Genomic DNA, 14,348 nt, shown 5'->3' on the forward strand with positions numbered 1-14,348 from the left:
ATGTTACCCGTTGTATGCACGGACGATAATTGTAAGTGGATGTTACGTGCTTCGAGTGTCAAGCAGTCCGCCATCTTCATGATCCGCAAATTCAACAATGTGCACACATGTTCCATAGATTATCATCGTAATGCACATCGACATGCCACTAGTTCCATAATTGCTGAGCATATTATGGGGAAATTGGATAATACGTACGGATCGTATGATCTTACCGCTATTGCTCGTGACATAGAACATGAGTTTGGTGTGAAAATTAGTTACCATCAAGCACGAAGGGGAAAGATCGTTGCTTTACATATGCTACATAGTACACCGGGTGATAGCTTTCAAAAACTTTCTTCATACTGTTACGTCCTAGGAGAGAGTAACCTGGGGGCAGTAACACATATCGAAGTAGATTCTCGTAACAGGTTTCACTACCTTTTCCTAGCTTTCGGTGCAAGCATTCGGGGTTACTTACACTACATGAGACCCGTTATTTGTGTTGACGACAATCACTTGAAAGGTCCGTACAAAGGTACCCTTCTACTGGTAACTGCCCAAGATGCCAACAAACAGATTTATCAGTTAGCGTGGGGGATTGTTGATGCCGAAACGAATAGATCGTGGATGTGGTTTTTATCAAATTTGAAAGATCTTATAGGTGACTCGGACGAATTGGTGTTTGTTTCAGACAGGAAAAATAGTATTGAAAATGTCATTGCCCACCTTTTTCCTCGGGCTCACCACGCATGCTGTGTTTGGCATATGGAAAAAAATTTAATCCAGCAATACAACAACGCAAGTTCAATATTTCTATTCAAAAGAGCCACAAGAACTTACCGGACCGAAGAGTTTGAAAAACTTATGGGACAGCTTTGTAGGGTTAGTGCAAGAGCGTACGGGTACTTGGAGCGAGCAAGTTTCCTATTTTGGTTACGGACACTATTTATTGGCCAACGGTACAACATTTTGACCAACAACAACGCAGAATCTTTGAATTCAATATTGAGACATGCCCGTTCGTTACCGATCACGTGTTTAGTGGAACACATTCGGCATACTATGCAGAAGTGATTTTATGAACGTCGAGCAAGCGCAATCGCATGCAGTACCGTTCTGTCACCAACGATGGAGAATGAGTTACGGACGATGTTCGAAGCAGGTACAAGGCTGTGAGCGCCTGGCTTGACAAATAACTTAACACAAGTTGGAATATCCAACGACACGGACATCGTAGACTTCTCCGAAAAGACGTGCACTTGTCGTGAGTTCCAACTGAATCGTATGCCGTGCGTTCACGCAACTTGTGCTGCTTGCTTGAGAGGTAAGTCATTGTACGATCTCTGCTCACCATATTACACATCCGAGTACTGGAAGGGTGCCTATGGAGAAACTATATATCCTGTTATGCGTGAAGTGGACTGGAATGTTCCACTCGAAATTACAGGTACTCCTATTATGCCCCCCAATGTGCGTCGTCCTCTAGGTAGACCACCCACACGACGTAAGCGATCCAGACACAAGTGTACCACACGGCTCAGGAAATGCACTCGCTGCAGTGGATTTAGTCATAATTGGACCACATGTTCGAACCACACTGTACCACGTCCGATGTAAGCAGTATTTTGTACGTGAGTGGTTGAAGTTGTAAGTGAAGTGTTCCCCCGATGTCGTTTGTATATGACAATGTAAATATTGTATTACTGTTTTCATTCTCTTACACATAAACATTACTTTTTGTTATGTTAATATTTACAGTACGCAAATAGGCCCAACGTACTGCATAATAGCCTCGAACCAAAATACAATTTTGTTGTGCATAACATTGTTGCCATTGTTGACACATGTAAATTGAATGTACGGAATATGAAAAGTTCAACCATTATACAAGTTTCCTTTGAAATGCATATTACGAACACATCATTTGTAGTGTATAACACTGTCCGTAAAGTTCACAAACTACGTTCAATGTACATATGAGGTTGTGTTCGTTCACTCAAAATACATGTTATATGAATATGCATACTATATACATAGAAAATTTCCCAGTAAATCCAGACAGTTCATCTGTCATTCCCGACAGATGGTGCCTGCCATTCTCGACAGGTGTTTGACGCTCCGTTTAACAAAATACAAAAATCACATAGCTTGCCAACGGAAGTTTCCTATATGCTACAAAATTGGTTAAGCGTCACAAAATCTATCCCTTACAAAAAAAATACTATACATACGTAGAAACCCACACACGCAACAAAGTCGGACTCTTCACTCGGACCTAACACTTGAACCTTCTTCCCCACCGTCATCATCCAAGCTGATGACAATTACCTCGGGCAATGGAACGCGACCCCGCCCCTCATCCTCGTAACATTCAGCTTCGTCTGCATCCATAAATGGGACAACCCATTCAAGCACATTTTTCGGAGACTCACCTTCATCACTTGCAACTTCGTCTAGGTTCGAAAAGGGAACGACAGTGATGGCTCTCTTACTACCATTCAAACTCACTTCCTCATCATCCGAAGAAATTACGATGGGACATAGCGGGGTTGAACCGGGTGTCGACAACGGCTCCTGAACTGCCAACGGTAAATTGCTTCTCGTGGACGATGCCATTGTTTTCATATAAAGAAACAGTCTTTAAATATTGTGATATGTTCCTGCTACAAGATGCCTCAGAAAGAGTCTTATATATCCCACTTGAAGAGTGCAAGCCATGCTTTATACTAGAGGTATATGAGGACACTTAAAGCAATTTAACAACCAACCACCATTTCATTTCTACTTAACACTTGATTGACCATTGGTGTGATGGTTAAGGGTGTAAGTGTACTTTAATGCAGTCCATAAATAGTGAGATTTATGAGTAAAATGTACCCATGTGCGAGACCTGCAATGGCAACATTCCTGCAATCAATTTGTACTTACATTACTTTACAGAATTTTTGTAGTCCTTAGTCACAATTGAATACAGTTTTTAAATTCTAAATCATATGAATTGCATGAAAAATTGATAAAATTAATGTCCCTGCCAATGAAGATGAACATTGGGTGACACAACAAGACATTTTTCAAATAAACTTTAATTTGTACGAACAAGCTAATTTATACTAAAACTCATGTTGAAATAAACATACATCGATTGTAATGTTGGGGCCAACGTAGCAAAGAGAACACCGAATTTTTCATACTATGGTAATGCGAATTTTACAATAATCATTGTCCTCAATCCTTCGACCATGCTCCATTACACACAAGATCATTTCATATCATGATTCATTTGTGCAGGTATAACACCTTCAACTCCAATGAAATTAAAGTACAAAATACTACTACTCTATCAAGTAGCATGAACATCAATTTAATTAGAGTACAAACAAATGTCCTGTCTCAATGTGCGTTCCACTTAACCATATCCCAATATGGCCCCCTTGAGATCATCAACCACATCATATGTGATATGATGTAATGGTATCCACAGTTGCACCTTCATGCATGAACCCTGGTTTGGATCCCTTTGGTTGTTTTTTGGTGCTATTAACTATACCTCTACATCATTCTACAAAAATTCATCATCACACCTCGATGAACGCACATGCTCAACTCAAAAATCAGCCCTCTGAATGAATCTGTTGCCTACCTGCATCAGGTGTCTGCTAAAGTGAAATGACAGAGCAGAGAAAATTCGTAACTATCCATCCAATCAACGTAAGAACCAGAAAATTTACTCACCCATAGAGTAGAAAATGTGCAGGCAATCTAATCACCAAAAAATGAACAATCCTTTCACATATCATAAACAATACATGCCATAAATATAATGGTGAAGCCAAGATACAAGACAAGGAAGGCATCGCACCAAACCAACAGAGGCTCATGTTCTCTAGTGAATAGTTTCAGGATGGCCGTAGTTTGGGTGACTATAAAATTCATATGGAGTCCACACTCCACTTGGTGGTGGTAGGTAGATTATTGTCAAAACCCTTACTGGGAAGACAATAACACGTGAAGGTGACAGCTCCGACACCATTGATAATGTTAAAGCTACAATTCCGGACAAGGAAGGAATCCCACTAGACCAGGAGTCAACTCTGCACTTCCTGCTGAGGTTGAGGGGAGGCATGTAGATTTTTGTGAAGACTCTGACAGGAAAAACCATCAATTCGTCTTGATAAGTCATATGACTGGGATGTGTAAGAATGATGATATATTCATTTTAGTTATGATGTTGATGTACCCTTTCACATTTCATGAACAATACATGCATTATGTCGTCAACGCATACACATAATTTACCGACACTACCATCTCATGCTTGCACTAAACATTTATTATAGCAAAACGATATGTACTCTACAAAAGATAGTTTCACGTGTAGCGTATTCCATGAAAAATAAATGCATTATATCGTCAACGCATACACACAAAATTTACCGACAATACCTTCCCATGCTTGCACTAGATATTTATCATCGCAAAACGATATGTACTGTACATAAGACAGTTTAACGTGTAGCATATGGCTGAGCAAATGTATCCGTCCATAAAACAAACCAAATTAAAAGCATGTCTTTGTTACGAACAACGTATCCACTACTACATCAGACCTTACCAAATCACTTGAACTCACTTATTTCTTTACTCTCTTTGCCCTTCTCCTCATGTATGGAGTTCGGGTAGGTGGTGCAGGACGTCGAACACGAGTCGATCGCCGCTTGTTTGTGCTGTCCACATTGCCTCCCTCCTCTGGTACTGTCACTTGTGCCAGCAAGTCTGTGGCAGCGCCCATATGAAACATTTCAGCAGTTTAGTGAAAAGTTCTGTGTGAAGGATGCCACATAATCGTGGAATAAGATTATTTAAGGAAAATATGCACATACCGCCCACCCCCTTGACGTCATGGGTAGATGGGCCTTCCTCGTTGTCGTCGCTAGGGAGGGTGGGGACGGTCTCTCCTGGGTCTAGTTGAAAGGAAATTGGGTGAAATGGACAAACACAAGATATGAATTATCATTTGCATCGGGGGGAAGTGTTTGGTAATAGAACTGTACCATTCATGTCCTGCATGTCACCCTCCGCTGCACGGTTTTCGTCCTGTGGGCTCTGTTCGTCTCCGCCTTCCTCATCTAGTTGGAAGGCAGTGAAAAAATTAATGAACGAGTGAAATTGAATACATATGTGTATGACGAGATGAGACGACAGAAGTTGAAAAAAAGAACGCATATACCGTTCATCGCATGCATTTCACCCTCATCTGCATGGTCGTCGTCGTCGTGTGGGCTCCGTTTGTCGCTGCCTACCCCGACTACTTGAAAACAAATAATAATTTATTCAATGAGTTAAATTGAAGACATTTGCATATCACGAGATGAGCTGACACAAAATATAAAATTTACGTATGTACCGTTCCCCTCCTGCATTTCATCCTCGTCTGCACGGTCATTGTCATGTGGGCTCCGTATTTCGCTGTCTTGCCCGTCTACTTGGAAACCAAAAAAAAAATAGTATTACAGTGAAATTCAATACACTTGCATATCACGAGATGAGATGACATCGAAGACAAAAATGTGTTACACAGAACTAACTAACATATCATTCACCTCCAAGTTCCCCATAGGCGAAGGACGGCCACCGTCATCCGGGGCACAGGTCCATGTCGCCTCCATGTACATCTAAGTAATTTGGCAATTTCAAAAATACATTTGTAAGCGAACGCATAGGAAAAATTGAACATGTTGTAAGTGGAAGTTACAGTAACATAAACTCATACCTTTGTGGGGGTCGTCCCAAATATTTGGCTCATTCACGACAGGAGCTGCAGTGAAAGTGGAGGTGCCACTGGACGGGGGCACCAAGGTAGATAAGACGTCCCTAAGTCTGGTGAACTCCTCGGTGAGGTGCTGCATGATTTCAAGCTTCACGGTCCGCAACCTCATCTCGAAGAGGATGCGCTGGTCATACAACATGCCCTCCACGTCCTCCCTCATCAAAGTCGGTACATCATGCGTACCCTACACCCCAGATATGGCGGGGCAACCACTGGAGTGGGTAATGTACCCGACTACCGTCCTGAGGCATCCTCTTCGTCCTCGCTGTCACTAGCACTAGTCTCGCTGGAGAGGTCGCGACCGCTTTCTCCACTATCATCAGCCTTAGACCCATCGTCACCGTTGCCCTCTGGTGTCTGATGGTCATCTCTCGCGGATGTCTCATCGTCCTCGGCCCCTGCACCGGACTCATCGTCATGCCCGTCACCCGCAGCGCTACCCTCATTTTCCCCACCAGCTGGTGCCGCCTCATGGAACTATGGCCCGACAACACTCCTAGCGAGGTCGTCCAAAAATTGCACCGGACGGTTGGGGAACGGCACCAAACTGGCGATGTATGGCAGATCACGCTGGGCCTCCATGGGATGCAGTGTGGTGTGCACGTGCAACAGTAGAAACATGGGAAAACATGTAGTTAAAATATAATGCATACTATTCTCAATAAAACAAAATAATGGAAAGGCAAATGAAAAATGCCCATGACCTGTACGTCCCTGAAGAACGCATCGTATGTACGCTGCTGCGGTTGTTTGGTAGAGGTCTAGCACAGAAGCCAGGGTGAGCGTTCACCCACCCGCTCAACGAAGCGTTCGTTGAGTTCGGGCATGGCCTCATATGCCCAAATTTGTTCGGACGATAACAAAAGAAATGTCGCATTAATATCCGTCCAAACACTGTGGAGACATGGTCTAATACTGACAAACAAAACACAGAAACATAATGTTGTTCTTACCTGCATGACGATTGAAAATTCGTGAATTGTGTAACTGACGTTCTTCTCATTTTTCGTCTTTGCATCGCTTATTTTACTTGCCCAAGTACCCTGAAATCCCTTCAAGAAATGCCTATATCCCACTTTGGCCCAAGGGTACGAAAAAAATAGCTCCAGGTTGTCCACGAGGGCAAGCGTATCCTCAACAATGTCGAAATTGTTGTCCAAAGCAGTGATAACTCCTTCCACAATTAGAGCAAGCCCGAGCTTGTATCTATTTGCCTGGGGTGTCGACGCTCGGAGAAAGGCCTTCTCTAACTGGGCACATGAAATCTTCTCCAGCGATTTGAAATATTTTTCCTTCAGCCTCCTCTTCTCCAATGTCTTTGTGTACCGATCGCCCTCCGGAAACGACCTAGCATGCAATCCAGTGACGATAGCATACTCCTGCAGTCCAAACCGGGTTAGGTGGCCCTGCACGTTGAACCACAACTCATGGGACTTATCGCAACGGATCCCTCGGCACACCAGTGCCTGGATTAGCTGAGCGAAAAACTAGATCTTTGGAACGTCAGCAAGAAACATAAGGCAAGAGTCACGAAAGTCAGCTCGAAATTGGTCGTCCAAGTTATCCATCACTGTTTTAATGTACTTCAAGTTGCTCCATTGCGAGATACACGCGGGCAACCGTACATTCTCGGGCACCCAAAATTGAAATTCCATAATATCTACAGATGAAACGATAACGGTCAGACCATAATTTAACGACAACTGAATATTACAAATTACAAGCATACTTCCGCAGAGCATACAACCACATGAATCGGAACAAGTAATACGAGAAACGTATAAAAACATATCATCTACCCAAACTTGCAGTAAACATTTATTATGGAAAATTGTGCTCCCAATCTTCAACAAAAAAAAATGTTAGCAAAAAATGTTTGTAATGTGCAAAAATACGTGCGGTAATGAGATCTGAATGTCCAACAGACATGTTGTTTCTCGACGCACATGCAGTGTCGTCTGTGCCCACCGTCATGTGTCGAGACACTGTCACCGAAGCCTGTGTCGACAGATGACTGCACTCTGCCTTATAGTGGTATACGTCATCTGTCGAGAATGCCTGCACCTAACTGTCGGGAACGACAGTTCATCTGTCGGGATTCAGCCAACTGTTGAGAATAACAACAGCCAAATGTCGGGAACGACAATTTTCAATATAAATATAGCATATGTATGCATGGTGCCCCAACCCACAAACTTGCTACATAACAGCGGAAACCCAGGCTCTCAAAAATTCACAAAACGCTTTAAAACTTAGATGTTACATATGCATGGTGCCCTATATCAAAATGTAGAACATGCCCAAATCTGGTCATCCCAAAAATCACAATGAAGGTGAAAATGTGGATGTTAATTCTACAATGTCATTTGATAGCCAGCCATGCAAACATGTGCGAATGTAAACACATCGAAGCAACCAAGTAAAAAAGGACCGTTACAGTAGAAGGCAAGCAAACAAGACTAGTTTTCCCTTTATAACTACATCGAAAACACCAAATGATACAACTGCGCACCGAGCAATCTAAAAGATATGCAAAGCAGCAAGTTGGTTTGTGAATTTCTTGTGTGAGATAAGTTCAATAAATATTCGTACATCACAAAAACAAGAGAGAAGAAAGTGCTTTCACCTCGTATAGTTGTAGCAGTTGCAAAGAGCTATGGACAGATACATCTCTTTTCTTCCTCCACACTCCACAAAGTTTGGTTCTGCAACAACAGAAAGAAATGTTGCGCATAAAAAACGTATTGAAGAGGAGCATACATTGAAATTGCCACATTTCTTGAATACCAATCTCCAAATATTTTAATTATTAAGCATTATAAACTGAAAGTGTATATCAAGTATAATCAAAAGTAATATTAAAGCTAATTTCTAATGGTCAAATTCCTTTTCCAAATCAGCCCCACAGAATATTGATTCCTATAAGTTACACCTAAAGAATTCATGGTTTTGATAGAGACCACAGTGCTGAATGCTGAAATGTGAAGCAAGGATATCAAGTTCACGACATATGTATCAAGAGATTTTTCATATTCACACATGAAGAATACTGAAATCAAGAAATTAGAAATTGACATCATAACCCAACTAATTGATGCTTAAGCAGCTATAAAGAGAAAATACACTAAATGCTTACAGTTTCGCGTATATCCAATTCAATCTGGTATTCTCATGCAGTACTACTGTATTTGATTACCTAAATGAGTTTAATAACGGGCAAAAGAACAACAAGTGGAAATGATGATATTCCATCATTAGCAGCTCCTTGAATGTTCAGGATTTTCATAACTAAGTTGTAAATCTCAATAATCTCAAAAGACGTGACCTTCTTTCAAAAAACAATAAAAATGGTCCTCATTGAGAACAATGCATCTTTTCAGTTCCACCTTAAACCCTTCTTAGACTTATAAGTCTTAACTGACAGAATTTGATCACTAGCCGCATGATGCAGTGTACTAGGAAGCTCCTTCTTGAGATAAACACTCAAATATTGACCACTGTCTAATGCTTCATTCATCTTAACAACAACATCCTTTGGCAAAAAACCAGATGGTGAACAAATTACAAACAATGGAGTATATAGAGGTTCATACAAGTTACGAACACATGCACAATTACATGAATATTCAACGAGATCTGCAATTATTTCATGCATCATTGCAACATATTCTTTTAGCATTCACAAGTGGAATACAAACATAAACAAACATCCTTCACCTATCTTTGCAACTAAATGTTATAATTTCAATTGATTCACTTCATAATTTAAGATCACGAATTCGAACTCACACATCGTACTAAAATAAGAACTGGAACGACAATTGCATAACCGCAATAAAAATACTACATACTAGTAAACTGACACCTTCAAACTTGATTAATAGAACCATATAAGATTGAAGCTTCATTGATGAACATTGTTCACTTACCAAATCAAATGGTGAGACTAGTGTAGTAGCGCTTGTGATGCCGTACAACACATATATTCGTTGCAGGTTTACAATTCGAGGATTTTCTCAACTCATGTATACAATCTTTCTCAACAACAGCCACATTATCATCAGTGTTATAATCACTTTCTACGATAGTAAACATAGGTAACAATTCAGTCTCAAGAGCCATGTTTCGTCTGAAAACATCAATTTACGTTCCTAACTCAACAATGTAGAAGAACTTCCTCTTTTTCCAAATAACAATATGCAAAAGACAAACAAAACACTAACCTCAACATATTACTGCAACAGACTAAAATCTTGCTTGGTGGTGGAGTGAATGACGGTGGACGTCGCCTGCAATCAATTTCAGTTTTCATCTCCAACTCCAACCCACAAAAAACCATACACCCATAAACAAACACATCTAAAAGCACACACAAATAAACACCAAAATGAAAGCCCAATAAATCATTTTCAAAAATGACAAAGACAACAAATGCAACCACAGAAATCAGATTCACTTACGTATGGGTAGTGCTCGGCAGTCAACGGCCGACAGAGAGGACCGACTTTCAGGGATTTAAGGACTTCGGTGAGGGAGAGGAGTTCACCGACGGTGGTGGATTTCGCCACAGAGAGGACCGACTTTCAGGGATTTAGGGACTTCTTTTCATCTTCCTTTCCTTCATGGCATTTTGGGTCACTGCCGGTGGTCGCTTTCGTCACAGCGACGAGTCACTTTTAGAGATTTACGGATTTCGATTTATCTTCCTTTCGTTCAGGGCATATGGGGTTCGCCGACGGTCGTCTATTTCGTGAGAGAGAGGGCTGAATTTTAGGAATTCAGTTTTCTCATTTCCTTAACAGGATTTCTCTTCTTCGAATGGGGGTAGGGGAGGGGAGGAATGGAACTTGCATTTTAGTTTTTGCTCTGCATATTTTTCTTCAATAATTCAATTTCATCTGACAATCTTTCATAGTTTTGTACAATTTGTTTGATTGGTCAAATCAAAATTTCATTAGGATATGTTGGGTATTTATATTTAGCTTTAAGGCCAAATATGTCTAAAATTGTCTACAATTGACATTCTTGCAATGTCAAAAAATAAGTGATATTTTTGTAAATACAAAGGAAAAAGTTGACTATTTTGATAATTTCCTCTTGTTTTATTTACTTTATGCAAATCGGCAATTCAACATAGAAATTAATTGGACTATATGTTTAATCACCTAGACAATTAATTAAAGTGACGTGTTGCTTTGATTAATCAATTCCGCAGTGAGATCAAATAATAAATTGATTAGAAGTTAAACTTGATAATATCTAAAACTTGAATTTGACGTAACATAACGTTTTCCGTGAATTTTCAAGTGGTTGTAGAATGTTCCTTGAACTTTCAAATTTTATCATTCTCGACAGATGGTTGCGAAGTAGAAAATTTGACTACAAAAAAGTGTATAAGGGACATGCTGTTCTCGAACACATTCTCAATTTACATTATTATTAGCATTTTATTATCATTTGCAAACATTGCATAACATCCTGACAGTTAAATTATCGGTCCCAACATGAGGTTTTTGTCATTCTCGACAGTTGGTTGCGAGCAGAAAATGTAACTACAAATAAGATGCACAAGGGTAAGCTGTTGCATAACATTTGGTAAAGATGTTACTATATTTATCTCTGACAAAATTATAATACATAACTTAACAAATTTTCTCGTGCTAATTGAACAATCCAACGAGTATGAGAAACGAGAAATGGTAAAATATGTCACCACATGTGGATGCAACCAATGAATCATGTTTATAACCACGTTCTTGGAGATAAGCAAAATGAGGACATTGATTACACAAATCAATTTTAATGTAGTATTAACAGATTTGGTCACACTATTTCTTTATTCTTTTTTCCTCTCCTTGGTGTATGGTGTCTTAGTAGATGCTGCAGAAAATCGAATGTGTGTTGATCATTGCTCTTTGTGTTAACAACATCGTTACTTTCGATGGGTATGGTGGCCACCTCCGTCATGCTACAAGTTGCGGGAACTTTCTCGTTGTTCGGGCATGACACTTTGAGCTCTATGTGTCATCCATCTATTTGAAAACAATATTTGCAACACTAATCGACATGAGTTCATTATTTCTAGTTTGCAAATTACGGAATGAGATGAGAGTATTTAAAATTTTGAATTTCTCATAATTAACACATATACCGTTCGTCTCTTAGTTCTCACTAGGCAATAGATCCTCATGATTATCGGAGAACGGGTTGATGTATCCTCCATCTAATTGAAAACAATAATTACAATATCAATGGACATGAATTCAATATTCTAGTTTGCATATTACGAAATGATACGAGTATATTTAAAATTTTGAATTTTTTAGATGTTAATGCTAAACACACGTATAAGAAATCAAAAAACAAACTATAATGTTCGAGAATTACTGCTTTTAACTCCAAGAATGACAGTTTATATCGAAAGATAACTCATCTGCCGAGAATAACTTAAACGAATTGTCGGGAACGACAATTTATCGTGACAGATGGGTTACATAACTAATCTTTCGAGAAGTTCTTGTGTCGTAAATTCATAACTGTACAAACTTCCATTGTGACAAATTAAACAGTATGTTTAGAAGATTCGATACCCTTGACTAACCTAGAAAAATATAATAAATAAGGTAGTTTGAAATGACAAGTATAATACAATAATCAACTTTCACAAACCAAACAAATTCAGAGAAATATGAAGTAAAAAATTGATTGTGAAATATATTTTTTTAGAAAAATATAAAAAGAAAATTCATACATAATACCCAAAAAATTAGAAAAAATCAAAATACCCAAAAAAATAAAAAATAAACTCCAAAAAAAATGGAGAAATCCAAATTACCTGTAAATGTAAACTCTAAACAAAGCCGACCCAAAACAGAGAACAATCTAAAGAAAAATCTAACTCATGGTCTAGATGTAGGAAATTCAAAATTGATTGTGCAATCTAAAAGAAAGCCAAAAAAATAAAATAAAATGAACATTAATAAAAAACTTGAAACAAAACCTTCAATCAATCTAAAAAAACCCATATATCTGAAACCTTACCTACGATATTCTTGATACTCTTCTTCCTTTTGTATTGACGTAATAAACGGGATCTTAATCCAAGAACTTGTACTCCATATAGTTTTCAAAGAATCAAGAGAGGAAACATATAAAAGATAAAAAGAGGAATTTTGCAAAGAAACTTACTAAAGAGATAAAAATGAATGAGCTAAAAGTTAATAAATTAATGCAAGAACTTGCACTCCATATATATATTGTAAGGATTTTGAAGTACAATTTTGAGGTGATTGATTGTCACATTTTCTCCACTTTTTGTACAACTTTTATGTTGTCAACTCAAGGATGTGTAGGGTATTTGAGTTTTTAAAAGAGGCAAAAATGTCCAAAATTGACAATCTTGAAAAGATTTTTAAAAAGTGACATTTTTGTAAATGCAAAGCTAAAAGTTGACTATTTTACTAATTTCCTCTTATTTTTAAAGTTAAAGTGGAAATTACAAAAATAATCAACTTTTGGCTTTACATTTACAAAAATGTCACTTTTTAAAAATCTTTGCAAGATTGTCAATTTTGGACATTTTCCCTCCTCTTGATAATTCAAATAGCCTACCTGTTCTTCATTAAAAATTAATTTGACTAGATGAAAAAATGGTACAAAAAGTTTTAAAAAAATAGTAAACAGCTCAAAAGTAGTAAAATGGTACAAATAGTGTGTGTGCACGCACGCGCTCATATGTATATATATACACTAAAAAGATAAAAATCCTCCCATTCTCTCTTTCATTCCCTAAACTTAAATAGCTTAATTTCATTTCTCATTTCCTCTCGCTCAAGGCTGTCACCGCCGACGTTAAAATCCTCCATTTTTGTTTAAACTTGAAGCCAAATGATTGTTAATTAGTCTACTGTCAACGAAGATCACTATTAATCTCTTGAGGTTTTATTTTCCATTATCTAAAATATAGAAAACAAATCATCACATCAAACCATTAATTGCATTCAAATCAAGTATTTATTACTCCTAAAAATGTGTAATAAACGATAAAATGGATCTTTCACAACAAAAAAGTGACATTTTTGCAAGAATTTGGTGCAAATAGACATTTTAGGGAAACTTTCAAATTTGGTGACAGCTATGAAAATCCCCTAAAAATTGGACCCCCTCAATTAAACTACAAAATCTTTATTCTAATTAAATAAATAAAATATGAAAATCAAATCAAGTCTGTCACTTACCTTTATTCTTGCACTGCATCTTCTATTTAAGTCAGAGAAAATTCATCCTCGAATCTTGTACAATCTACGTACACGTCACCCATACAAATGCTCCCAAGGAAAATATTAAAAAGTTCATCGAACAATGGTCGAATTGTCATTAGCACTACATAATGTGTTGAAATATAGCTATGTGATTTGCCCCCCGGAATAGAGCCCAATGGTGCAAAAGATAGGAGTGAAGTTATCTCATGCCTTGTTGATAGTCGCAGTGTGAGGGTCTGATTCCTGAAATATGGAATTGGACTTCTTTGTAGGCG

The 14,348-nt window shown here is 38.5% G+C and overlaps 1 protein-coding gene across 1 annotated transcript; it reads left to right on the forward strand.

The window, feature by feature from the left end:
- On the forward strand, positions 1-1,124 carry LOC111388813. Its single transcript, XM_023013624.1, has 2 exons — positions 1-741; positions 1,095-1,124. Exons 1-2 carry the CDS (start codon positions 1-3, stop codon positions 1,122-1,124), a joined length of 771 nt encoding a protein of 256 aa, XP_022869392.1.
- The last annotated feature ends 13,224 nt before the right edge of the window (positions 1,125-14,348 follow it).

This window comes from Olea europaea, unplaced genomic scaffold (assembly GCF_002742605.1).
Source record: "Olea europaea var. sylvestris unplaced genomic scaffold, O_europaea_v1 scaffold529, whole genome shotgun sequence".
Taxonomy (NCBI): domain Eukaryota; kingdom Viridiplantae; phylum Streptophyta; class Magnoliopsida; order Lamiales; family Oleaceae; genus Olea; species Olea europaea.

Bases quoted from the DNA above. Each gene is read 5' to 3' on its own strand.
- LOC111388813 (XM_023013624.1), top strand. From the start codon at position 1: ATGTTACCCGTTGTATGCACGGACGATAATTGTAAGTGGATGTTACGT. The intron at 742-1,094 runs GTTTGGCATATG...AATCGCATGCAG, and splicing joins GGGCTCACCACGCATGCTGT to TACCGTTCTGTCACCAACGA.